At 55.4% G+C, this 26,915-nt stretch overlaps 4 protein-coding genes across 8 annotated transcripts in view; 3 read left to right on the forward strand and 1 right to left on the reverse strand.

Moving 5' to 3' along the window:
* SPACA6 (sperm acrosome associated 6) overlaps nt 1–8,579 on the forward strand; it is a 56,892-nt gene extending 48,313 nt beyond the window's left edge. For all 3 annotated transcript variants that reach the window (XM_054697348.1, XM_054697349.1, XM_054697350.1), the window contains 2 exons: nt 3,443–3,527; nt 8,545–8,579. The gene's annotated coding sequence lies outside the window, so the exon portion shown is untranslated. The remainder of the gene's footprint in view (nt 1–3,442; nt 3,528–8,544) is intronic.
* A 95-nt stretch (nt 8,580–8,674) lies between these two features.
* Nucleotides 8,675–15,103, forward strand: LOC129144621 (zinc finger protein OZF-like). The gene is made up of 4 exons (XM_037517065.2): nt 8,675–8,713; nt 9,481–9,607; nt 11,009–11,104; nt 11,283–15,103. Exons 1-4 carry the CDS (start codon nt 8,708–8,710, stop codon nt 12,701–12,703), a joined length of 1,650 nt encoding a protein of 549 aa, XP_037372962.1. The 5' UTR covers nt 8,675–8,707; the 3' UTR covers nt 12,704–15,103.
* Nucleotides 15,104–16,202: 1,099 nt separating this feature from the next.
* The window catches only part of LOC119249630 (zinc finger protein OZF-like), a 58,155-nt gene continuing 47,442 nt past the window's right edge, over nt 16,203–26,915 (forward strand). For all 3 annotated transcript variants that reach the window (XR_005126171.2, XR_005126164.2, XR_008552565.1), the window contains exon 1: nt 16,203–16,307. The gene's annotated coding sequence lies outside the window, so the exon portion shown is untranslated. The remainder of the gene's footprint in view (nt 16,308–26,915) is intronic.
* On the reverse strand, nt 17,664–24,312 carry LOC119249643 (hyaluronan synthase 1-like). The gene is made up of 6 exons (XM_037517099.2): nt 23,689–24,312; nt 21,354–21,579; nt 20,753–20,780; nt 20,637; nt 20,311–20,414; nt 17,664–18,560 (listed from the first exon to the last, which is right to left on the reverse strand). The coding sequence occupies exons 1-6, from the start codon at nt 24,295–24,297 to the stop codon at nt 17,885–17,887; spliced, it is 1,644 nt and encodes a 547-aa protein (XP_037372996.1). The 5' UTR covers nt 24,298–24,312; the 3' UTR covers nt 17,664–17,884.

A 26,915-nucleotide genomic window follows, 5' to 3' on the forward strand; every position in this document is an offset into this window, starting at 1 on the left:
GGGAAACGATGTCCTGAGCAAACTCCATACAGTTTGTGGACTCCACCCCCACTCCAGACCGAAGCCATCCAGACACTGGGAACTACGAATCCCATGACCAGGAAAGCGGGGCTGCCGGGACCTGAGGGTGGGGTTCAGCGGCCATGTCGGGTATAAGACCCGCCATGTGGGCCGGGGTCCCTCCATAGGCGCTTCCAGGCTCTCAGCGGCCACCGGGGTTCCAGGTCAGCGCACCGGTAGGACGCGTTCACGAGCTTCTCTCCCTCCTCCTCTCCCTGAGTTACTCATTTCCTCCCTTCCCCTTCTTCTGTCCCTTTTAAGCGCGGTGGGGGCCCGCAGGCGGGCGCCCGGCTCACGTCGGGGTTGCTCCGGAACAGTTTTACTTGACAAGCACTAGGCGGCTAATCCGCGCGCCGCAGGGTGCTGTTCTGTCCCGCCGGCCGCGCTTCCTCGTGACGCTCGGGTCTCTGAGAAGCTGCCCTTTCCCGCAAGAGAGAGAGTTCTGGGCCACGAGAGCAACCCGCTGGCTCCTCGTCCTCGCCGCCGTCCTGGCGACCGGCTCCCAAACCAGCCCCTGGCTTTTTGTACGTCAGGTGTGCCAACATGGCCGCCCGCAGGGCTCGCGGCGCACGGGCGCAGACATATTGGCTCCTGAAACCGTGCGGGGAAGACGTTTGTCGCGTTTCTTCAAATGCGTTTGCGCCTCTTCGGCCACTGTACGCTGATGGTAAATACGCGCGACTTCTGCTGTAGAAGCCGTTCACGGAAGTGTTCTCTTTAGGCGCTCGTGGGCCTGGGAAGAAATCGGGTCAGTATCTCTTGTCCCTGCAAGTGTTTTTGTTGCTTTGGTTTTGTTCTGTTTTTCCATGGGGCTTTGTCTTTCACTGGCGACCGGAGGGGGGAATTATTGGCGCGTTGGGGAAGGCCTGGGGGGTCGGCAAAAAAGACTGAGGTTCGGCAGACGCCGGCGACCCTGCCCCACGTCCGGGGGCGAGGTCTTCGCGGGTCGCCCTGTAAGGCAGCGGGCGCATCCCCGGCCACCGTGTGCCTGGGTCCGGTTCGGGCTTAACGTGGGGCTCAGTGAAGTTGGGGTGGGGGTGGGTGACCGTCATAGGGGAGTGTCCACCCCGGGATTCGGGTTGATAAGCAGGTGGATCGTCAGGGAGGTGACTTGGGCAACATGGGGCCCACTCGGACCTTGGTTCCCAGTACCTCCAGTTCATGGATTCAGGGCCCTTTGCCGTTGATTTGGGGGTGACGCCACGCTCTGACTGGTGGGTGGTGCAGAGAGGCTTGTGCAGACGCCTGGGACCCCGGCTGGTGTGTGGCCTGAGGGGGTACAGCCGATTCTGTGGTTTGAAGCATTCTGGGTTAGCCTTTTCTCGAAGGGCTGATTGACTAATGCAGACACGCCTCCTGTTAGGCAAAGTTTTTTTTTTTTTTTTTAAGATATATTTACTTATGCATACAAGAACTGACGCACAGGCCAGAGGTGGGGGGGAAGGGGTGAGAGGATTCACCTGAAACAGAGTGGGGCACAGAACAGGCAGACTGACTGAAATACACTGCTGAGGGGAGCAGCAATCAAGACGGTGGAAGTCTGGTCCGCCTTGTGGGTAGCTGCCTGGTGGGCGGGAGATCAGTCTGGTGCCACACTGGTTGAGGATTGCTTCACAGTGCTGTGCTTGAGACCTTGAGCCCCAAAGTAAAACATGTGACATATCTATTCCTTTGCAGAAAATGTTTGTCAGCCCCTGCTCGCCCTTCTTAACATTCAGCTGGGAGCTCTCGCTTACTCCCTGACGAACTTTCACACAGCTTTGCTAACAGAATCTCCCTTTTGTTTCCTGTTTCTCCCTCTGGTCAAGTGACTTGTGTTCCAGTTTCCTGGTAAGTCCTGGTGTTTCTGTTACAGGAGAAGGATGTCCTGAGCAAACTCAACAAATAGGTTTTATGGACTCCACCCTCACCCAGACCAAAGCAATCCAAGACACCAAGGACCACAAATCCCATAATGCCCTCACCACCCAGGGGAGGATTGCTAGGAATGGAGGGTGGCGTTAAGCCCCCAGGCTTGGTATATAACCAGACATGGGGGCCTTGGGGGCCTTGGTTTTTCTCTCTTTCAGCGTGCTCTTGGGGTTCCAACTCAGCAGAGCTGGTAGGACACATTCACCAATTTATCTCTCTCTCCCTGAGTTACTCATTTCTTCATTTCCCTTTTTTTTTGGTTAATGAACTCTTTACGAACCTTTGTGTGTGCCTGTAGTTGAGTCTCATTTTAAGCTCCTTTTAAGTGCGCGGGTGAGGACTCACAGTCAGGCAGCCTGCTGCAGACAGGACAGCCAAGTAAATTCCCAGCCATTAACGAAGATTCAGAGTCTAAATGAATTTGCAAGTGGGTGGGGGAGGCTAGGGAGAGCCATTGAGAGCAGCTCTGCCTCTCACTCTCCCAGCACAAGCTTTCATCAAAGATATGAACAAAGGAACAAGGAAATAACACACAATTGTGTTTTTACTTATGCAGATGAATGAGTTACTGCTCAAAATAAGATTTCCTGGTTAGTGGGGAACATGCATAGAAGCCAGCACGTCCTCAGAGAACAGTAGTCAATTCTGGGAAGAAGTTCTATTTGCAGAACTTCTAACATCCTGGCACTCCATGTGCAGAGTGAACAGGTGCTCTCCAAAACTCCAGCTCCCTGCAAGGCAGCAGCTCCCAGCAGCAGCCCATTTCACACTGGGGTTGCCTGTAACAGTCCCAGCTCCTGCTGCCCGTGCTGGAGTTAAGAGCGTGGTGCAATCCTAGCCAGGTGTGCACATGTGCACATTTTCTTGGTGATTTCTGGGGGAGCTTAGCCTCTTAAATAACTAAAGACTGTGATAAAGTTTTTGGAGTGTGGGGTCCTTGGGTTCACTCTGGGAAAGGTTTCACCAGAGCTCCTGTTTCAGCGATACACAGCAAATTTCTCCACGAGACAGAGACAGTACTTATATTTGAAAAGCAGGTTTATTAGAAATGGGTAGGACAGTAAAAGGCAGTTGCGTAGACACAAGCAGGTAGGAAAAGCTGCCCCAGAAGGGACAGGTTTGCTGAGAGAGGCCTGCGTGGTCGCAGCGGGTGGCCTTGAAGAGATTGGCCTCCGTTGAGGGAGGTCCGTGAGGAGAAGCCCCGGCAGGTGCAGGTCACAGGCAGGCAGGAGGCCGCCGCCCTGTAGATGACAGAGTTAGTGAAAAGAAGCACCTGCATAGTCACAGGTGGGCAGATGGAGTGTTGCCCTCAGCCTGTGCAGAAAGTACACTGATAAAGTTCTTTTCTCTTTGGCAGGGGGCTCATTTCTCCATGGAGTGGCCTGCTTATTGCTGATGTTGATTAACAGTCAACACTAGAAAGGGACCAGAGATTCCAGGATGTGCCCAATCTCTATATCTTTACCTTCAGGTCTGTGCTCCCTAGAGCATCTGAGCCTGCTTGGGTCTCCAGCCTTGTGATAAGGCACTGGCACCTGAGGGTCCCACCTCTACAGGTGGGTTAATGGTTGTGTTAATCTCCTCTACCTCCATCTCCTTGTATGAGTCAGGTTTTAGTCTTTTTTTTTTTTTTTAAAGATTTATTTATTTATTTATTTATACAAGAACCGGGGTACAGACCAGATGCGCAGGAGGGTGAGAGGATTCACCAGGGACAGAGCAGGGAACAGAACAGGCAGACTGAAGAAATACACTGCTGAGGGGAGCAGTGGGCACGACAGGAGAGGTCTGCTGCTCCATGTGGGACCCTTCCCTGCCGGCCGGGATCGAACCGACACTGTAGAGGCTGCGGACAGCTTCACAGCGCAGTGCTCAACCGCCTACACCACCAGGAGAGGCCCAGGTTTTTGTCTTGTGAGGCCTCCTTTCTGTGTTTTTCACTCTTGTCTTCCATCAACTGGGATACTTGTTCTTTTCTTTCTTTTTTTTTTTTCGCCAAATTTTTAAAAAAGATTTATTTATGCATACAAAAGCTGGGGTACAGGCCAGAGGTGCGAGGTGTGGGGGGTAAGAGGATTCACCAGAGAGAGCGGGGAGCAGAACAGGCAGACTGACTGAAATACACTGCTGAGGGGAGCAGCTGGGAGACAGGAGAGGTCTGCTGCGCCATGTGGGACCCTCCCCGGCCAGCTGGGATGGAATTGGCACTGCAGAGGCTGCAGATTGCTTTATAGTGCGGCACCCAACCCCTTCTGCCACCAGGAAGGCCCTGGGATCCTTTTTCCATGATCACAATGATACTCCCTCAACGTTGTTACTTTCTGTTCACTTTCTACTGTTTAAACTTTATTCTGAGCTCACTGTATCGGCTCTACTCTCAATACTTGGTAGAAAGTAGGTAGGTATTGGTGGGCACATAAAATTCAGCTGCTGTGTTGCCTGGAGTTTGTGTGACGGGGTAGGATGCTGGGGCTTGGAATTCATTCAGCATTTCAAGTTCAGTAACATAAAGTTCAGACTATTCCTTCAAGACCTTAAAAAACAAAAATGTCTGTTTCATTGGTGTCTCGGCTTAATATCTTACAGTCTGTTTACCCCTGTTCTTTTTCTTTTGCTCCACCCAAACGGGTATATTTATTTTTTATTTTTTAAAACACTTTTTTTTTTTAAGATTAATTTATTTATACAAGAACCGGGATACAGGCCAAATGTGCGGGATGGTGAGAGGAGTCACCAAGACAGAGTGGGAAACAGAACAGGCAGATCCATTGAAATACACGGCTTAGGGGAGCAGCGGGGAGACAGGAAAGGTCTGCCCTGCCATGTGGGTATCTCCGTGGCCACCGGGGATTGAACCGGCACTGCAGAGGCTGCGGACAGCTTCACAGCACTGCGCTCAACCACCTGCGTACCAGGGAGGCCCCCAAATGGGTGTATTTAAACTGCTCGTTGTCAGCTCCTCAGGGGTGGTGGGTGAACCCCAAAGGCCAGTGTCATTTATCATAGTGCATTTTCCTAAGACAGACTTTTCTTTTGTTCATTATTTGCAAGAGTAACATCTTTGCACAGACGTTTTTTCTCTTACCCAGGGCTGGGCAAGTCTGTTCTGTCTTGAGTGTCTCCAAGTAAATGTGTTGGGCGTTGCAGGCCACAGCCCCCCTCTCGCTTAGGGTTTTGGTGTTTTGTCTTACCAGCCTTCCACATGTAGAAATTGTTCTTAGCTTGCAAAGCTGGACAGGCTTTGGGAACGCGTGCTGTTTGCTCCTTGTTGGAGTAGATGGCAGCTTTTCTGACATGTAAGGAAATGTGTTTACATTTGGACAGTTACGGAAGATTCAGCTGTGAGTACTCTCGCCCTTGTCTTCTGCTTCGGATGGGCCTATATGGGGGTGGGGGCGGACAGGTAGCTTGGAGGTACTGCTACTCAGCACAAAGAAATCTTGGACAGCAGGGCCAAGAGGAAGCAGGTTTAGGCTCAGGTGCTGACTTGGCGGATTCACATCCCAAGGCAGACCCCCTTTGTAGGAAGTCAGGGCTCATATACACTCTCAGTTTCTACAAAGTTCCAGGTGGGTTTGCCTTGGCAGCTGTACGTGGTCAGATAGGAGGTGGCTGCATTCCAAGAGGTGAGTTGTACACCAAGGGGTGAGTCAGCGGTCAGTGGTCATGGAACCCCACAGGTCCGACCTCCCTCATGGTTAACGTCTGACAAGATTCCTGGGCTTCTTTGGTGGCGCAGGTGGTTGAGCGGAGCGCTGTGAGGCTGTCCGCAGCTTCTGCAGTAATGGTTCAATCCCTTCCAGCCGTGGAGACACCATGCAGCGCGGGAGACCTCTCCTGTCTCGCCCGCTGCTCCCCTCAGCAGTATATTTCAGTCAGCCTGCCTGTTCCACTCCCCACTCTGTCTCTGGTGAATCCTCTCACCCTCCCAAACATCTGACCTGTACATGGTTCTTGTATAAATAAATAAATATTTAAAAAAAAAACAAAAACAAAAACAGGGTCTCCCTGATGGCACAGGGGTTGGGACGCAACCTATGAAGCAGTCCGCAGCCACTGCAGCATGAGTTCGATCCCCAGCTGCCAGGGAGCAACCTACATAGCAAGACAGACCTCTCCTGCCTCGCCCACTGCTCCCCTCAGCAGTGTGCTTCAGTTACTCTTCCTGTTCTGTTCCCTGCTCTGTCTCTGGTGAATCCTCTCACCCACCACACGTCTGGCCTGTACCCCAGCTTTTGTATGCATATATAAATAAATCTTTGAAAAAAAAAAACCTGACAAGATTCTTACCAGAAACTAACTTGCATCCCAAAAACTGAGTAAAAGGTCCATACCAAGACCCCCAGGCTGCTTATCCCGGTCACCATGCTTCAGAAGCCCGAGAGAAACTGCGTGTCTCAGGGTGTGTTAGAAAGAAATCAGGCCAGGGCCTCCCCGGTGGCGCAGCGGTTGAGCGCTGGGTTGCGAAGCTGCCTGCAGCCTCTGCGGCGCCGGTTCGATCCCCGGCTGCTCCCCGGCCACCGGAGGAGGGTCCCGCATGGCGCGCAGACCTCTCCTGCCGCCCGCTGCTCCCCTCAGCAGTGTCCTTCGGTCCTTCTGCCTGCTCTGCTCCCCGCTCTGGCTCTGGTGAATTCTCTCACCCTCCTGTGCTTCTGACCGTATCCAGTGCTTGTATAAACAAAACAAACAAATAAATAAAAACATGCCTCTATTAAAAAAAAAAAAAAGAGGGCCTCCCCGGTGGCGCAGCGGTTGAGCACTGGGTTGTGAAGCTGCCCGCGGCCTCTGCGGTGCCGGTTCGATCCCCGGCTGCTCCCCGGCCACCAGAGGAGGGTCCCACATGGCGCGCAGACCTCTCCTGCCGCCCGCTGCTCCCCTCAGCAGTGTACTTCGGTCCTTCTGCCTGCTCTGCTCCCCGCTCTGGCTCTGGTGAATTCTCTCACCCTTCCGCACTTCTGACTGTACCCAGTGCATGTATAAACAAAACAAGCAAACAAACAAATAAATAAATAAATAAAACATGCCTCTAAAAAAAAAAGAAAACAGGCCAACGGCATCAGATGGAAGCAGGCTTTGTTGGACGAATGCCTGTGAGGGGCGATTCTCCGTGGCTGCAGAGTGAGACTCGGGACTTGAACTGGGGAGAGCGGGTCTTTATGGGGCGCGTGCGGCGGGCGTCCCTACTGCCAGAGGGGTCTCGGGAGTGTTTACTGCTGTCAGCTTCTCTCTAGTTCAGCTTATCTCAGGTTCCCTGGCGCCGGGTTGTGCGGGTTTACGAGGGACCTGGGGGTGCTCTCATCGGGGTGTATTTATCTTCCACCTACACAGCTGTCAAACGCTGTCCAGAGTGGCTGCACCGTTTCTGGTTCCTCCGGCACAATATCGCTTGCTTTGTGCCGGCCATGCCCTGACGGCGCGGAGATGCTCCTGTGTTCAGAAAGTCCCGTGCGTTTGCCTCTGTGGTTGGCAGGTGCACCCCAAAATGATTTTTGTGTATGCAGTGAGGAGGGGCTCAGCCTTCTCCCCTTCAGCCCACCATCTCATGGGCTCAGCACCATATATTTTTTTATTTTTATAAAGATTTATTTATTTATGCATATAAGAGCTGGGGTACTGGCCAGAGGTGCGGGAGGTGAAAGGATTCACCAGAGACAGAATGGGGAAAAGAACAGGCAGACTGATGAAATATACTGCTGAGGGGAGCAGCGGGCACAGCAAGAGAGGTCTGTGAGCCATGTGGGTTGCTCCCTGGCCGGCCGGGGATTGAACTCTTGCTGCAGAGGCTGCGGATTGCTCCCTAGTGCAGTGCTTAACCCCTTGTGCCACCAGGGGGGGCCCTGGCACCATTTTGTAAAGCCCACCCTTTCGCTGTGTGGCTGAGTCTCGGGCTGGCCGTGTGTCCCTGCGTCGCTGTGTTTCCCTTCCTTGAGCAGCACAGTGTGCGCGGAAGACATCTCTTCCTGTTGCCCAGGACACTAGGGGGGCACAGAGAATGCGGCCCCACCTGACCAGTTCTTGTGTTCTCTAGCACTTTCCACGCTTTTCCACCCAGGGAGGAGCACGTCAGCCTCGATGACCGACATCTGACTTTCAGTGTCGTGCACTTCGGTTCTCTGTGCATTAAAACCCCCTCACAGACAGCGTCAGTCACTGTTTCCTTTAAGGCCACGCTTTCGCGCTCCCTGGCTCTCCTGCTGCCAGGCCTTTGCCCATAGGGCGCATCGTTTGAATCAGGGGAGGCGTTCACAGGGTTGGGGGACAACGCACAAACCCCTCCTTCCTCATGGCGTCCCTCTCGTACCCGAGCTGCCTGAGGTCTGCCTGCTCCTGCGGCCTGAGGCTGAGGTGCACCTCATGCCCTCGTGTCCTTTCTAAGTTACCCCACTTCACCTTCACACAGTAAAGGCAACCTGCACCCCACCTAGAATGTCAGCTTTGTTCCCAGCAGACCCCGTCCTGGGACACGGAGTCACGGCCCTGGGCAGGATCTGGGGTGCTGAGGGCAGAACTAGGGCGTGGGGTGGCCTCAGCTGGAGGGAATGTGCTACTCATGGGGTTCTCCTGCACCCACAGATCCTGGCTCCTGGGAGGAAGAACGTCCAGGGAAGGAGGAAGAAGACCCGGGACCCCAAGATCAGCCGTTGACCAAAGACTGAGATTCAGGGCAGCAGGTGGAGCAGACCTGGAGCACATGCTGGGGAGCAGCTCACGCGGCGGGTTCTGAGGCCTGGGCGTGATGGAGGTGCCTTTGCTTTGTTTTCTTCTTTTGTCTGTACCATGTTTGTTTGTCTCAGGCCCAGGGAGGAGACGGGAGGAGAGAAACGAAGGTTCCCAGCACAGGCTGGGGGACACAGGGTTGAAGCCCCCACGCCCCCCGGCGAGGTGGGAGCAGCAGGGAGAGGCCTTCCCTCCGGACCCGGCACCTGACCTGCTGCGTGGCCGTGAGTCTGGAGGCCTCTTGAGAAATGGTAGCGCTGAAGAGTAGGCACCGCGACAGCAGGACCTGAGAGAAGTTAACCGAGTTGTTAACGCCATGTCAGGGCGTCAGGGCGTGTGTGACGGGAGGCGGGATTGGGAGTGAGCGTGGGGTCGTGGGGGGTCGTTGCTGCGGGTGCATCTGATGTCTCTGACGTCAGCCCCGCGAGGAGCGTCCCTTCATGGGATTTCGGGTTGGAGGGGGAAGTAGGTCCCTCCTGGTCTCTGCTCTGGGACTTTTGTGTCCCTCCTGGAGGTGACGGGGTCAGGGGTACCTGAAGAGCAGCTGCTTGTGAGAACGTCCTTCCAGGTCACCGGGCAGATCTGGCCTCCTGTAGTAGGAAACCTTCTGACTGGACGCCGGGTCCGAGCGCGAAGACTCAGCCCAGAATGTCTTAGGGGGCATTTGCTTTACATGATGCCTGTCCACGTGCCCAGGGGATCCAGTCCAGCCTAGAAAATGCACAGAGTGGAGAGCGTGTTAGGTTCCGCCCGTGTCCTCACAAGGTCTCTCACGCCCCCTGTGCTGTGCAGGCCCCGCTGACCTTTGCCGACGTGACCGTGCACTTCACCCCAGAGGAGTGGCAGCTCCTGGCCCCCGCGCAGAAGGCCCTGTACCGGGAGGTGATGCTGGAGACCTACAGCCACCTGGTGTCCGTGGGTGAGGACGGGCCCTGGCCCGGGGGCCTGCAGGGCCTTTCCTGCTGGGCCTGGGAAGGCTCTGGAGTGCGGGTGCTGTGAGGGGGAGGCTCTCAGTCCCCTTCTGCTCCTGAGAAGGGCTGTTCTCTTCTCCTCTGGGGAGATAAGCCTTTCCTATGTGCATGTGAGTGTTTGATATCAGGAGCGTCTGTGTACAGGTGGCTGTCGTGTCCGGTCAGGCACAGGTCCAGTACCACCTTTCTCGTGTGATAAGAAGAGGAGGGTGTGGGCCTCCCCGGTGGCGCAGCGGTTGAGCGCTGGGTTGCAAAGCTGCCCGCGGCCTCTGCGGCGCCGGTTCGATCCCCGGCTGCTCCCCGGCCACCGGAGGAGGGTCCCACATGGCGCGCAGAACTCTCCTGCCGCCCGCTGCTCCCCTCAGCAGTGTACTTCGGTCCCTCTGCCTGCTCTGCTCCCCGCTCTGGCTCTGGTGAATTCTCTCACCCTCCCGCGCTTCTGACTGTACCCAGTGCATGTATAAACAAAAAAAACAAACAAATAAAGAAAGAAAGAAAGAAAAAAAAAAACATGCCTCTATATATAAAAAAAAAAATTATTAAAAAAAAAAAAAAAGAAGAGGAGGGTGTACCGCTGTCTTTCCTTATTCACAGCAAACCCCTTTTAGCCACCTCTGGGATGAGGTGAATGAGGATTTCCAGGGCCTCAGTTCACTTCAGGCTAACAGCTGCTGCCCAGGGACACTCCATGTTTACTGGGATGAGACCCTTGGTGGGCAGGAGAAGGATGGAGGGTGAGTCAGCAGCCTGGTCACCCACAGATGATGATCTCATCAATCCTGGCTGCTTAGTGAAGCCTCCCGAAAACCCAAAGGACAGGATTGGGGAGCATTGGAACCCTGAGAGGTGCTGTGAGAGTGGGGTGTCCAGTCAGCATGAATGCTTTGCCCTGTCCCTGCAACTTCCACTGTGACTGTTCTTCGGGTGTTTGCAGCGTGTTCTTTCAAGATAAGCTGTCACCTAGGAACCAAACATTTCCTGAGTTCTGGACTCCCTGCCCGCAAATTAATTGGAGCTGAGAGGGCATCATGGGAACCTCTGTTCAATCAGAAGCTTAGTGAATGCCTCATTGAGATTAGTATCTCAACTGGGGGTCAGTGTGGGGCTGAATCCCTAACCTGTCCCTTCATTTGCTTCCTCTGGGTGGTAATTGTCACACTGAGGTAAACTGTAGCACACTCTGACACCATCCATTGCTGTCACGGAATTCCTGGGTGTGTCAAAAACCCACATGGCAAGGGTTAGGGCTGGATCCCCAGTCTGCTTCCCCTTTGTAATGTCAAAAGTATTTGGTCCTCAATATAACATCCCATACCCCTCATTGTGTCTCTCTCATGTCCCATGACCAGGTTACCAAGTCTGCCGACCTGACACGTTCTCCAGGGTGGAAGGAGACGGACTGCCATGGACACCGGAAGCAGAAATGCAGAGGTTCCCGGTATCAGGTGAGTGAGGAACAGCTGGGGCAGGTGCAGAGACCTTGTGCCTGAGGGCAGAGAACCCCGGGTTTTATTTAGATTCATTTCATAGAGTCATCAGGAAACAGTGACCTTCATGGTGGTTTTCAAAATACCTTTATGCCAAGGCATGATGATGAAGGGATTCATTATTCTTTCTTTTCAGAAATCTCAGCTATTGAAGATTATCTGCCACAACCGTCACAGCTTGGGAACGTGGAGAACAAAGTAGAACAATGGCAGAGAACCCAAAAAATAAAGAAACCTCACATATACAGGGACTGTGGAAAAGCCTTCAGGAGCAAATCTCTGCTCAGTGACCACTACAACCTTCCCCCAGGAGAGAAGCCTCATCAGTGTGGTGTGTGTGGGAAAGCTTTTCGCAGGAAGGCCATGCTCTCGTACCATCAGAGATTACATACTGGAGAAAAAACCTATGAATGTACTGAGTGTGGTAAACTTTTTCTCCACATAACACTACTCAATAGACATCAGAAAACACATACAGGGGAGAACACATATAAATGCAGTGACTGTGGGAAAAGCTTCAAGCACAAGGGAAATTTCACTGTACATCGGCGCGTTCATACAGGAGAGAAACCTTACGTATGCAGTGAATGTGGGAAAGGCTTCAGCTACAAGACATGCCTCATAGCCCATGAGAGATTTCACACAGGAAAGACTCCGTATCTGTGCAGTATTTGTGGAAAATACTTTTCTCAGAAGGCAGGTCTCCTTAAACATGAAAGAATTCACACAGGAGAGAAGCCCTATGAATGCAGGGAGTGTGGGAAAGCCTTCACCACAAGGCAAAGTGTCATCGTTCATCAGAGTGTTCATACAGGAGATAGACCCCATATGTGCAGTGAGTGTGGGAAAGCCTTCACTACAAAGTATATGCTCAATGTCCATCGAATTTCTCATACGGGAGAGAGACGCTATATCTGCAGCGAATGTGGGAAAGCCTTCCCTACAAATTATAAGCTCAATGTCCATCGAATATCTCATACAGGAGAGAGTCCTTATACCTGCAGTGAGTGTGGAAAAGCCTTCCCTACAAAGTATACGCTCAATGTCCATCGAATTTCTCACACAGGAGAGAGTCGTTACACCTGCAGCGAGTGTGGGAAAGCCTTACCTACAAAGCAGCAGCTCAGCGTGCATCAGCGGAACCCTACAGGAGATAAACCCTGTGTCTGCAGTGAGTGTGGCAAAGCTTTTGCCTATGTGGCTTGTCTTTTTTATCATAGGCGAATACATCGAGAGAAATATGTACATTTGGTTAAGGTGGAAAATCCTCCCACTGAGAGGCATGGCACATCCCAGACCAGCGTCATCCTGAGGGAAAGAAACATTGCCAATTCTGTCTCTATGCCAGTGTCTTCCATGGCCCCTGAGACATCATTAAATGTCCCTGGGCTCCTGGCAGATGAGAATGTGGTCCTAGTGGAACAGCCTGTGGCCAGTGGGCCATCCTTGACAGACAACAGCTGGGTTGCATGGGACGGAATCCTCACGGATCCAGTGAATGTGATGGTGCCTTCAGGGTCCCATTATGTCTTATGTTATTTCGTAGAAAACCAGTAAGAAGGAACTCACACCTCTTTGTGGGAAGCGGTGTGCTGAAGTTGTAGGTCACAGTATGTGAAAAGAATAAACTCCACGAAGTCGTGTAACTGCAGCACCTGAGAAGTCTTCTGTACTCACCCTATCTGTTAAATACATGCGTTCGTACTCGGTGGCATGTGATGTTAACTAAATGTGCACACAGTTGGTCTGATGTGTCACTTGAATGAAGATAGTCTGAGTGAGTAGGTGACATAGATGAGCTTTTAAAACAGGTAAGACCATCTGTATGTGGACTGTTGTAAAATGCAAAACCACACAAAGGCCATGATTGCAACTGTGGGCTGGAAGTTTATATCCGTCCTTTTTATATCCGTCCTGTTTCTGAAAGTGAAATGTTGACTGAAAAGTAAATTCATCCTTTAACTCTTAGAGGTTTCTGTCATGTAGAGAGACTTCCTCTGCAATGCGTGTTCGATTCCTGGCCAGCCACGGAGGTACTCACATGGCGCAGCAGACCTCTCCTGTCTCGCCCGCTACTCCCCTCAGCAGTGTCTTTGGTCCATCTGCCTGTTCTGCTTCCCGCCCTGTTTCTGGTGAATCCTCTCACCCTCACGTGCTTATGGCCTATACCCTGGTACTTGTATAAAATAAAAGAAATCTGGACCACCTTGGTGTAAGGGGTTAAGCAGACTCTACAGCACGAGTTCGATCCCTGGCTGGCCAGGGAGCAACCAACATGAAAGCATACCTCTCCTGTCTCGCCAACTGCTCCCCTCAGCAGTGTATTTCAGTCACTCTGCCTGTTCTCTTCCCCCCTGTCTCTGGTGATTACAGAATCAAGAATACAATATAAACTGGGCAGGGGAGAAAAGGAAAAGCATCCTCAGAATACATAGATACCGGAATCTACTCCCTGAGAATGGAGGAAAACAGGAGATGGCAGGTGAGATCTCCAAATGTTATCCAGGGAAATTTTTGTCCCCAGGCTTGTCACCCTTGAAACTGCCACCATTCTAGAAGATTCCAGCTCCACTGTTAGGGGCTGAAGGGAGACGTACCTTCTCCTCTGTAGTCCTTGTATCCTGGGAGTGCGCCCCGGGCCTGTCACTATTCTGCTTATTTCTCCTTACTTGTACCCTGTCCACAAGACCTGTCCAAATCTTCCTGTAGGAAAAGACCTGGAAAGTGACAATGTGGTGGCTGTCTCCAGTCAGAAATCCTGGGTGATTGAGTAATGGCTTATCTGTTTTTGTGCACCATCTGTGTGCTTCACACTGTGAGGAGATATTGCATAAAACAGGCCAAGAATGGCTTTATACATGCTACTCAATTTGAGAGAGTGAGGAAGGAAAAGGAATCCAATGTGTAGGGAGTGGTAAGTTCTGTGAAAAGGGGATGGATGGTAATGTGATTAGTATGTGTCACCAGACAACCAGGGCTTTTCTGGAGAATTAGAATTTGAACAAGAATGAAGAACATGGTCTTCCACCATAATTACTGTAGCCAGAGAATGCGGCAGGATGATTTTCGATTTTCTGCAGAGGCTTCCTGTCCCGGGTATTCTGTAAAACAAAAGAATGCAGGTTTCCGAGTCACCCCAGAACTTCTAAGCCAGAATGTCAGCACTGACGTCCAGGACACTCTTTCAAATGAGAGCCTAGTACCCACTTAGATTTGAAGATGGCTGCCTAAGTCCCCCATCATCACCCTCACTTTATAGCAGGATGACCCAGGCAGGTCCTGTCCCGTGAGGGGTCTGTCCTGAGTACCCCTGGCCAGCAGGTCTCATGTCATCCACGGGTTGCTGGACTGGTCAGACCTGTGATGGCTGCCCGGAGCTCTGGGGGCACGTGCGGAATCCACCATTGAGAAGTTGACACCCAAGGACTAGTAGCCCCTGTGTATGCCAGGTGCTACCAGCCTCAGTATATCTGGGCACCTGCAAATAATGGGGAGTACCCTCCACGTGAGTCCTTGGCGCCACACTCAGGAGCAAAGCACAAGCACTGAAAGCGGAAATGGGGTTTAATAAAGGGGCAGGTGGAGAGTACATTGGCCAGGAAAGGACGCTGCTGGCAGGGCTGCAGGAGTGGGCTGTGAAGCCGCAGAAGCCCCCTCCCTGCTGTCCCCACCTGCCTCTGCTGAGCGATGAGCAGGACACTCCGGGGAGAAAAAGAAAACGATAAGCCCAGAAACACCTGTAGGGCAACCTGTTGCGCCCATCCAGCACCCAAGGCTGCTCCCTCTGCCTTCCCAGCCTCCCCCCACGCCGTCCAGTTCGTGGCATACGGGGGAGCTGGGCTATGCAGGTGGGCTGTGGAGGAGGTGACACCCGCCCCTGGGCCGCAGTGGCCCTCCCTGGCCTCACAGGACATCCCGTAACACCAGCTTCCAAACAGGAACCACCCTCACCTGCTTCCCCGGGCTGCGGCCCAGCGCGGGTGGGCTGGGACTGTGTCCTGCTCGCACTGCACGAGGAAGTCAGTGCCCGGCGTCCTAGTCCTCTGCTGGGTCCGCGGCCCCGCGACAGGTGTCTGCAGGGTTGGATTTAGTCTGGACTGTCGGGCTCCTCGCACCCCGTGGTGGCAAGTCTGCCCTTTCTCCACTGACAGCTTGTGCCGGCGGCGAGCGCCTGATCTCTGCGTCATTTCCTGGAATCTGCTCCACTGAGGCCCTGGTAGCGCGTGGATGTCAGAGACCCCGGGGAGACACATCCCCAGGGGCGGGGCTCCAGGAGAGGCCGGGAGTGGGCGGGGCTCCAAGCTGGTGAGAATTGGGCGGGGCCTCTAGGCTCCGCCCCCGAGCGGGGAAAGGGGCGGGGCTGCGGCTTCATGGGGCTCCGGGCTTTTGGCTGCAGGTGCCCGGGGCCTGGCGCCCGCTTTCCAGGCGCCCCTCAGCCTGGTCTCGGTCTCCGCTCAGTCCGTCGTCTGGAGGAGGGCAGGGGCCCCTCCCTCCGTCTCCGCCCCTCCGTCTCCGTCCAGGGCCCTGTGTGAATCCTCGTCCTCATTCCTGTCTCACAGGAGCGTCTGCTCTGGGGCGCGTCCCGCAGTCAGGCCTCCGAGGGTGAGGACCCACCGAACAGGTCAAACCTGTTCCCCCGGGATTTGTCCTGGGTCACTGGAAGGGGAGGCGGAGCGCAGGTGTAGACACAAAAAGTGAATTCTGGGGGGATGACATATATGTACTCTGCTGAACTGGCCGAAGATAACTAGAGCGCCCACGTCTACCTTGTGATGCGGGACAGTCTGAAAAGGTGCTTTTTCTGCAGGAGCCCGGGTGCTGGGAAAGGGGCTCACTGCTGCCCCTTCTCCCTGTACCCACTTCCGGCGCCTGGCCCCCAAGCTGTCCCTGCGGTTCCGTACATCCGTTCTCCAACATGGCCACCCCCTTGTCGGCGAGCAATGGACGCAGACATATTGCCTTTTCCGCACCTGCGGGCAATGCACTTGTCGATCCGTACAAGACTTTTGGATCTCTCCGGCCGCCGTAGGCGCTGCTTTCCTCTGGGTCCGTTGGGTCATCTGCCTGAGCCCCAGCACTGTGGAGTTCGGCCCCGGCGGTGGTGTCTGGCGCATCAGTCGGAGCGCGGATTGGAGCCTGAAGTTGGCTTTTGACGGTGGAGGTTAGTGTTATGCGGACACGCGGGCGCGCTTGGTCCGGAGGAGTCGCGCGGCGGCGGCCGCGAGCCGGAGGCGTTTCGGGGACGCCGGCGCCTGAAGGGGGTTTTGGGGGTCCCTGACGCTCGTGTGCGGGACTGGGGCTCCCGGGTTCCCGACGGCGCTGGAGGGCGTAGGGGGTCATAGCCCTGGTCCCGACGTCGGGGTGTAGTGGTGTCTCCGGGGAAACATATTTGGGGTGAATATAATCGGTGAATTATATTTGGGGGCCTCCCTGGGGCTTGGGTGGTATTAGGGGCGGGGCTGGTGCTGAGGGGTCTGGGATGATAAGGGGTGCGGGGAGGACGCCCCCACCCCTGGCTGGGGCGGTGTTGGGACTCCTCGCGGGCAGTGGACGGCAGGCGGCGGATGGTCGCCCCTGGGGGTTCGTCTGGGCTCCCAGAGTGGGGGATTCTTAGTCGACGCGACCCCTCTGGAGTTTTCTAACTTAAGGGCTTTATGGAAGCTCTGCCGCCACGGGGAGGGTGATCTGTCGGAAAGGATCGTCACCTACCCTTTGCCCTTCTGGTTTGGTGACTTGCTGGGGTCTCAGCACATCCCCTCGCCTTTGCCTGCCTGTGGGCATGCAGGGTGTAGTGTTGGCGCGCCGCACCTTCACCTGATGTCTGCGGAGTTAGCATGCTTAGAGGTGGCATCAGCAGGGGTGAACATGAGTAGCAGGAATCTTTATGTGCTTAATCCTGTTAACTGCGCATTTATAATTTGGGTAATTTGTGTGGAGTATAATAACCGCCAAAATATCCGCAATGACTCTAGGAGAGGGCTGTAGTATCTCAGCTCCCTGGTGCTCCTGCTGTCGGGCCTGTGCCCACAGAACATTGTTTGAAGCAGGAGAGCCGCTCACAGGGTTGGGGGGACACCACCCAGATCCCCTTCTTCCTCACAGTGTCCCTCTTGTACCCAAGCTGCCTAACGTCTGTTGCTCCTGAAGCCTGGAGCTGGGGTGCATCTCATACCCTTGTGTCCTTTCTCAATCACCCCACTACACCCTCACACAGTAAAGGTAACCGGCACCCCACCTTGAATCTGACCCATGGAATTAACATCCCTGTTCTTGAAGGGATGGATGCGCTGAGAAAGGGAAGTGCCCTGTCTGTTCAAACAGCTAAAACCCACTGAATCAGAGACCCCCAATACTCAACTGTGCAGCCCCCTCGGTTAAACAAAAGTGGGTGACTCGAGAAAATAAATAAACTTTATTATATCCTAATCACACAGTAGAAATGGAGATTTAATAAAAACAGGGAGAAAGCTGGGTCATGGCACAGCCTGTCAGGACCCCTGCACCTCCCTGCCTCCAAATTCCACACCCTGATCAATAAATACCCCTCCCCCAGGGACACAGAGGTCCCAGCCCCCAAATAGTCCTGGCTGAAGGCTCTCCGGGCCATCCCCTCACTTCCGAGAGGAGGGAAACTGAGACCCAGAAGATCACGCAGCACGTTCATGGCTCCTGAGACCTTTGGCACGTTGCTTCTGGTCTCCCCTGCAGATCCCTGAGCTGGACCCCCGCAGGCCGATCTCACACCTGGACGCGGTAGCCCCCTGACCGCCGCCGGCAGAGCCTCCGCACGCCCACCCAGTAGAGGGTCAGCATGATGGCCCAGTACCCCACGTAGGCGCCGGCCCCCATGGCCAGGTGGTAGGCCTCTGCGGCCCGGGCGGGGCCGCTCCAGTCGGCGCGGGCCTCCTGCACCACGCTGCGCACCAGGCCGCCGAGCAGCAGCAAAGCCCAGAGGGCCAAGGGCAGCAGGGGGATGTAGTTGGCGGCCAGCTGGCGGCGGCCGGACTTGCCCCAGCCGCTCTGGTTCATGGTGACCAGCGCCAGGAACTTGGCGGGCAGGAGGCCACACATGTAGAGGGGCGCGTAGAGCGAGAGCAGCACCATGCGCAGGCAGCCCCGCAGCCAGGCCGCGAAGGCCGCCTTGGCCAGCGCCACGCCCTGCACGCACAGCAGCACCCACAGCAGCGCCCACGGGCGGCCGGCGTAGAAGAGCCGCAGCACGGTGGCCGCCACGAAGAAGGGGAAGAGCCCCGACACCACCGCCTCATAGGTCATCCAGGCGTGGTGCCGGTGCCACCAGAGCGCATTGTACAGCCACTCGCGGAAGTAGGACTTGGACCAGCGCGTCTGCTGACTCAGCCAGCGCAGGAAGGACGAGGGCGTCTCCGAGTAGCAGCGGGACCGCGGGGTGTACCTGGGGGCGGGGAGCGGCAGTCAGCGAGGCTCTCCCTGCTGCCCAGGTGGGGACAGGATGCAGGGCCCCTTCTGGAAGGCCAGGGAGCCAGGTTTCTTAACCTCTCTGGGCCTCCCAGGGCTTCCTCTTACTTCAAAGGCTGGCCTGCAGGCCTTTCAGAAGGACCCCCCAATTCTCTGACCGCTCTCCTGACACTCCCCTGCATGATATTCAGCCTCCAGCCCTATCTTACTTGTCCAATGGAGTCCATAACGGTTCTCCTCTCATGGAGCTGTGTGAGGGTCGAATTAGGCTTACATGCCGAGTGCTTACCCCGAGGAGGCAGTACCTGCTCAATCAGCGTCAGCTGCTGCTGCTGCTATTTCCACGATGATTAATGACACTATTGTCTTACTCATCATTTCAGTGACTGACATTATTACTGCTACGATTACGATCTATGACTAATACTCCTGGGCTTACTCTTACTAACAGACCCTGTGGTGAGAAAGAAGCCAGGCAGGGTTCCTGCCCAGGGTGTCCATGTGTTTCAGCCTCTCAGACGAACCATCACGCTCCCTTCCTGTGGCCCTGGCAGGCATCACTAATCAATCTCTACAGTCATCTGCAGGCAGACATCACTAATCAATGCCTGCCCATTGTTCAGCCAAGCCCACCCAACAAGTCCTTTTATGGAGCATCATCAGGTAGCCGCCAGGGCTCATTTAGTTAGGAGGGGGCAAGCCCTCTATCCCCATAACCTTGACAGTGTCATGTCTCCTCCTGTGTCACTTGGCATCTCAGTGACTTCTCCACTTCTGCCTCTGCTTCCTGCCACGTCTACTTGAAAGTAGCTACCAGAGGTGGTTTTATTAAAACATGTCACCCTTTGCTGAAAACCCTTATAGGGCACCCTCATCTTAGTCTAAAGTTCTTACCCCGGCCTACAAGCCTTTCAGGAGTGGTCCCCCCATGAACGCTTCCTCCCTATTTCCCTCAGGCACCCTATTTAACACATCCTGTACTCCTAGCTTGATTTCTCTCCATAGCATGTCATGATCGAACGTACTGTACGTTCAAGTTATTTATCGCATCCGTTGTCTGCCTCCTCATCCAATGTCAGCAAGAATTTGTGACTCTCGGGTTAACTGCTGCACCCCCAGAGCATAAACCACTGCAGGCACTTAATGAGTATTTGTTGAGCAAATGAATGCAGGGGTCCCCTTGACATACCCCAAGTCCAGTGGGTCTAGCTTTGTAGACATCATTTTGCCCTGAACTTCACCTGGTCCAGACCTTACTCCCCAGCCTCACTGAATGAGATCTCTTCTGCCCCAAGCACTATCAGCACTGCTTGGGCGCCCCCGCCTCTCTCTGTTGACTCTCCTCCCTCTCTTACTAGTTAGATCCTGCTCTATTTCCCTTTCCCTCCCCACCTCGCTCTGAGTAATCTCCTCCGGGTGGTAAAGCCATCTCAACCCATCTCCTTTGTATTTTCTAGATGGAACTCCCGTCCCCAGCCCTGCCCCACTTGGTAGAGTCCAGAGGTGGAGTCCAGAGGTGGAGTGAGTCAGTGAAGATGCCCCCCCCCACGCCATGGTATCTTCCACTCTCCCCCTAAGGTCTTACCTAGTAGAGTCCATTGTCCTGTGGTTATGTTGGGTTTGGAGAGTCAAACACACACACACACACACACACACACACACACACACACACACACAAATCCCGGACAACCTCTATACATCTGACACCCCGGGGCCCCTCGGCTTACTTGGTGGCATAGCCCATGCTGAGCATGCGGTTGGTGAGGTGCCGGTCATCCCCGAAGGTGCAGTGGGTGCCCAGGAACTTCTGGTTGTACCAGGCCTCAAGAAACTGCTGCAGGGCCTCCCCGGTGGCGCAGCGGTTGAGCGCTGGGTTGCGAAGCTGCCCGCGGCCTCTGCGGTGCCGGTTCGATCCCCGGCTGCTCCCCGGCCACCGAAGGAGGGTCCCACGTGGCGCGCAGACCTCTCCTGGCGCCCGCTGCTCCCCTCAGCAGTGTACTTCGGTCCTTCTGCCTGCTCTGCTCCCCGCTCTGGCTCTGGTGAATTCTCTCACCCTCCCGCGCTTCTGACTGTACCCAGTGCATGTATAAACAAAAAAGCGAACAAACAAACAAATAAATAAAACATGCCTCTATAAAAAAAAAAAAAAAAAAAAAAAAAAAAAGAAACTGCTGCAGGAGGTTGTTCCTGTACAGTCCTAGGTGGACACAGGCGCAGGGAGCATCAGCCTGTGCTGCCGTCAACACCACCCTAACCCTAACCCAACCCTACCTCCTCCCAACCCAGCTCAGCTCCACCCCAATCCTCCCCATCTCACTCCTGGTCCCAGCGCTCTCCCATGACAACTCAGGCCTTTTCTTAACCCCATACGTTCCCAACCTTGCCCCAAAGCCGTCCCTCACCCAACCCACTTTGACAGCAAACCACTCCCAGCCCATCAGTATTAAATACATTCTCAGCCCCCTCCCCTCGTCATCTCCATTCAAACACTCATCTCCAACCCCAAACCTGGCCCCAACCTTGCTCTGGACAGCAGCCCCATCCTCCCTCCTCCCTCAAAGCCTCCCACAGCCCCACCCGCATCCATGCTGTTTCTCCAGCCTCAGTCTACACCAAACGCCATCCCCACCTCCAACTTGCAGTCTATTCCCTCCTAATTCCTTCTCTCCAGCCCCAGCTCTGTCCCCATCTTGATCACATCCTCAAACCATCTGGCTCCTCTTCTCCCTCCCACCTCACCCATGCCCCCCAAGCCGCACCCCCTGCTCACCTAGGGGGCCACTGATGCAGGACACACAGTGGAAGTAGCTCTGGCAAGCGCGCTCCACGTTGAAGGCCACCCAGTAGCGTAGGCTACTCAGGAAACTGACCCAGGAGTCCAGAGGGTTTAGGATCCTCACGTCCCCGCCAACAGCCCCGACCCGGGGGTCCTCATCCAGCACCTGCACCAATTCCAGCAGTGCCCTGGGGTCCAGTCTTGTGTCAGAGTCGCAGACCTGTAGGGTGAAGGGGGGCAGGATCAGGCCAGATCCCTGCTGGGGGCTGGTGTGTGAGGGGAGCCCAGCAAGGGGCGGGAGCAGCGGGTAGAGCAGCACTGCACAGCCAATCCGAACATGACTTTGAATCCTAGAGTCTTTTCCAATGGTCTAGTCACATTTTAAGATGGCCCCCGGCAAAGCCCTACAGTCTTATACAATACCTGCCTGGGGTGTGTGAGAGACCTATAACTTGCTTCTATCCAACAGAATGTGGTAGAAGTAATAGATTGTAACCCCCATAATTATATGACCTCATATGGAATTGGTGACAGTTTTGCAATGTCATTAAGGTCCCTAATTTGTTGTGATGTCCTAGGTGGGTCTGGCCTAATCAGGTGAGTCCTTCAAAAGAGGACCTATATATTTACCCAAAGGACACAGAAACATCAATTCCAAAGAACACCTGCACCCCTATGTTTATAGCAGCACTGTTTACAATAGCTAAGCTTTGGAAACAACCCAAATGCCCAAAAATAGATGACTGGATCAAGAAGATGTGGTACATATATACCATGGAATATTACTCAGCATTCAAAAAAGATAAACACATGCAATTTGCAGCAACATGGATGGCGCTGGAAGGGATCATGCTCAGCGAAATAAGCCAGAAAGAAAAAGAAAAATACCGGATGGTCTCACTCATAGCAGGAATCTAGAAAACTTAAATAAGGGACCAGGAAAATGAATAACTATAAGAAAGTGAAAATCAAAATCAACAAAAAACTATGAACCAGACATTTTTAGGGGGGCGGGGGCAGGAGGGGAGGGATTGGGGTCAGAATGGGGGAGGGCTGCAATTGTATGGGGAATATAAAAATAAAATTTATTATTTAAAAAAAAAAAAAAGAGGACCTATAAGTCAGGCTTCCTCTGATTGTTCAAGAGACAGGCTACCGTGAGTTCTGTGGCTGCTGGAAAATGAATTCTGTCAGTGACTATGGAAACGTGGGAGATGAGAACAGATGCTGAGATAAGAACCAGTTCCAGGAGCTGTGGTTGCAGCCTGGAGGCTTGAACAGAGGATCCAGTTAGGCTCTGCCCAGACTCCCCACCCAGGGAAACTATGAGATAATGAATGTGTTTTGCCTCAAGCTGCCAAGTTTGTAGTACTTTATTTTGCCTCCATAGAAGAGGAACCGTGAAGCTCTTTGCAGCCTCTACAGCCTGGGTTCCATCCTGGCTGCCTGGCGAGAATCCCACATTGTGTGGCTGACCTCTCCTGTCTCGCCCACTGCTCCCCTCAGCAGTACGTTTCAGTCAGTCTGCCTGCTCTGTTCCCTGCTCTGTCTCTGGTGGGTCCTCTCACCTCCATTGCATCTGGCCTGTACTCCAGCACTTGTAAAATAAAATAAATCTTGAAAAAAAAAAGAAAGAAAGAAAGAAAAGGAACACAGCCCGTTAGGGAATGTATCTCTCCAGTGAATGGACGCATGGGTAAGTGGACACAGGAATCTCTGTATTGAAAAGCTAGGTAAGGGGGTGGAGAATGCCCAGAGGAATCTCAGCAGCGAGTGCATTGGGGAGCGGGTAGAGAGTGAGTGTCTCTACATGTCATGAAGTGAACCAACCCGGGCAGTCAGCGCCACACTGGATGGACAGATGACTGCGTGAGTGAGTGAGCAGAGGGAGGAAGCCATCTCTCCCCAGGATGCCGAAAAGAAGGGACCTTACACTGAATGAATGAATAAAGGAAGGAGTGAGCTCTAGACTGGATGGGCAGAGAGAGGGACTAGGAAGGGGGCCTCCTTGGTGCCCAAGGGATTAAGATGCAGCACTATGAAGCTGTCTGCAGCCCGTACAGCACAAGTTCGATCCCCGGCCAGGGAGCTGCCCACACGGCGCAGCAGACCTCTCCTGTCTCCCCGCTGCTCCCCTCAGCAGTGGATTTAAGTCTGTTCTGTCCCCCACTCTGTCTCTGGAGAACCTCTCACCCTCCACACCTCTGGCCTGCACTCCAGCTCTTGTATGCGTAAATAAATTAATCTTAAAAAAAGAAGAGAGAGGAAGCCTTCAGGGCGAGAAGCGCGGGGGGCCCCGGGGCGGGGGCGGGGGGCGGCCCGCACCCACCTGCACGTAGTCCACCGCGTCGCCGAGCGCCTTGAAGGCGGTGTACATGACCTCGCGCTTGCCGCCCCAGCGCTGCGCCACGCACACGCAGCGGCGCGTCCGCACCAGCGCCTCGACCGCCAGGCGCCCGGGGTCCTCCGCCTCCACCTCGCGGTAGGCGCCCGCGCCCGCCGCGCCCGCCGCGGGCTCCCAGGGCCGGTGGTAGTTGCCGTCCCACACGTAGGTGGCGGGGTCCTCGTCGGCGAAGACCTCGCGGAACATGTCGAGCATGTACAGGTCCTCGGCGCGGTTGCCGTCCACCACCATGAGCACGCGCAGGCGCGCGCGCGGGTACTGCAGGGCGCGCGCCGACGCCAGGCACTGGCGCAGGTAGGCCGGGTCCTCCTGGAACGCCGAGATGGTCAGCGCCACGCTGCGCGCCGCGGCCGCGTCCGGGGGGCCCCGCGCCGCCGCCCGCCGCGCCGCCGCCGCCACGCGCCGGTGCTCCAGGTAGGCGAAGAGGCTCTGCGCCAGCAGGTGCGCCGCCAGGAAGGCGCCGTAGAGGCCGAAGGCCAGCAGCCCGTGGCGGTCGGAGGCCAGCGGCACCCCCGCGGCGTAGGCCCAGGTCATGAGGCCCAGGATGAGCAGCGCGAAGGCGACGGTGAGCGCCCGGCGGGCCAGGCCGGAGCAGGGGCGCGCGCCCCGCCTGGGCTTGAGCAGGTCCTGCGGGGGAGACAGAGGCGGTCCGGAGGGGGAGGGGCCCTGAGGGCCCCTGGGGACAGGTAAGCGCTCCCGGCCCCCCGCTCAGAGATCTCCCCCCCCCCCGTGTTGTAAGGAAGAGCGAGCCGTATGGTCAAGTTATGTCCACCGGTGACAGTAGCTGAGGCCGACAGCCCTGCCCCAGGATGTTGATTCTAATGCCATTTTCCCCGCGCATTTTAGCCGCTCTCAGAAACCCCTGGGCACCCCCCACTCCCCAACAGGGAGCTAACCACATGGAGCAGCAGACCTCTCCTGTCTCCTGCTGCTCCCCTCAGCAGTGGGTTTCATCAGTCTGCCTGTTCTTCACCCCACTCTGTCTCTGGGGAGTCCTCTCACCCACCGCACCTCTCGCCTGTACCCCGGTTCTTCTATGCATAAATAAATAAGTCTTAAATAAAATAAATTAAAATGTGACTACTAGAGGGCCTCCCCGGGGGCGCAGCGGTCTGAGCGCAGCGCTGTGAAGCTGTCTGCAATCTCTACCGCCCAGGTTCAATTCTGGACAGCAGCCGAGATACCCACATGGCGCAGCAGACCTCTCCTGTCTCTTCTGCTGCTCCCCTCAGCAGTGTGTTTCAGTCAGTCTGCCTGTTCTCTTCCCCACTCTGTCTGGTGAGTCCTATCGCCCTCCCGCACATCTGGCCCGTACCCCGGTTCTTATGTGCATAAATACATAAATCTTTAAAAAATAATTTTTTTGAAAAAATAAAAAAAATAAAATGTGACAACTAGAAAACTTCAAGGATGAGCTCACTTTCTGCTTACTAGGACAGAGCTGTGCCAGAGCTAGTGATCACGATCTGAACAATTATCACCAGCTCCTGGGCCTCCCCTGGTGGCGCAGCGTTTGAGCGCTGAGCTGCGAAGCTGCCCACAGCCTCTGCAGTGCTGGTTCGATCCCCGGCCTCCTGTGACAGTCCCACATGGCGCGCAGACCTCTCTATATGCGCCTGCTGCTCCCCTTCCCAGTGTATTTCATCAGTCTGCCTGTTCTGTTCCCCACTCTGGCTCTGGTGAATTCTCTCATCCTCCCAGGCTTCTGACTGTACCCAGTGCTTGTATAAATAAATAAATAAATAAATCTTACAAAAAAAATTATCACCAGCTCCTCTGGAATTGTCTTCCATTGGTCCTTGGCCCCAAACCTACCGTGAGTTTCTGGGGGTGGCCCATGCATGCTGGGGAGCATCCACCCATCAAAACCCACAAATTCACATGCACCCCACATTGCCACACATGTACCCATATATTCATGACAGGTGACACGCAGGTGCGCCTACAGAGGGCAAGTCTCACATTCTTTTTTTTTAAAGATTCGTTTATTTATGCATACAAGAGCTGGGGTACAATCCTGAGTTGCAAAGGGGTGAGAGGATTCACCAGAGCCAGAGTGGGGAGGAGACCAGGCAGAGTGACTGAAACACACTGCTGAGGGGAGCAGCGGGAGCAGCAGAGGTCTGCTGTGCCCTGTGGATTGCTCCCCTGCCGACTGGGGATTGAACTCATGCTGTAGTGTCTATGGACAGCCCCATAGCCTGTGCCTACACCCCTGTGCCGCCAGGGAGGCCCAAGGCTCACGTTCTAGAAGGTGAGCAGGCACCTGCTCTCAGCCCACAGGGAGCCTGGCAGCCATGCCCTGAAGTTGGGGGACACGTGCCCCTCTCCAGCACCCGCAACCCCAGTGCGGTGCCCAGGGACATCATGTTTGCCGCCCAGGGGGCCGGGCGGGAAGAACTAGGAGCGGGACGCGCGTCCCTGGAGCTGTCGCCTGACAGGCAGAAGCGGGGGCTCCGCGCTTTCAGGGGGTTCCACTTCAGGCGGGTGGGACTCGGGAGAAGTCGGAGCCTGTCAAGCAAGTACAGCGCCCCCCACCCCCGCCCCGGACCGCTGCCGGAGGGACAGACGCCTCACGGCCCCAGAGCCGCCTCGGGCCGGGCCGGCCGCGCCCCTGGCCGCGCCCGCGCTCACCTGCCGCATCGCCGCCCGTCCTCCGCGCCCCGCCGGCTCTGCGCCCCGAGGCTGGAGGGGGCATTTGAAGGCCGCGCAGGCGGGGGCGGGCCGGGCGCTGACGTCAGGCCCGAGCGGGGCCAGGGGCCGTGAGGTCACCCCCGACGGCGGCCCCACCCGCTTCCCGCCAGCCCCACGGCCCCCTCCCGCACCCCAGCACCGCGGCCACCCCCTCCCGCACCCCAGCACCCCCATTCCCGCCTTGCCCGCTCTTTCTTCTACCCCTCTTCCGCGTCTCCCCTCCTGCCGCGCGCCTTCCCCTTCCCTTCCCGCCCGCCTGCTCCCCCGCTCCGCACTGCCCGCCCGGCTCCCTCCGTCTCCCCGCGGCCCGGTCCTCTCGCCGACCCCGTGTCCCCCTCCCGCGCTGGCGGCGCCGAGGGAGTCGGGGCGCACGTGCTGGCAGTGGCTGGTCGGGGCCGGGGGCCGCTGGGTGGGGGGTGCTGCGCCGGGCGGGGGGCCGTCTCGGGGCGGGGTGAGCC

This window comes from Talpa occidentalis, unplaced genomic scaffold (assembly GCF_014898055.3).
Source record: "Talpa occidentalis isolate TD23 unplaced genomic scaffold, MPIMG_talOcc4v2.1 talOcc4.17, whole genome shotgun sequence".
Classification (NCBI taxonomy): Eukaryota; Metazoa; Chordata; class Mammalia; order Eulipotyphla; family Talpidae; genus Talpa; species Talpa occidentalis.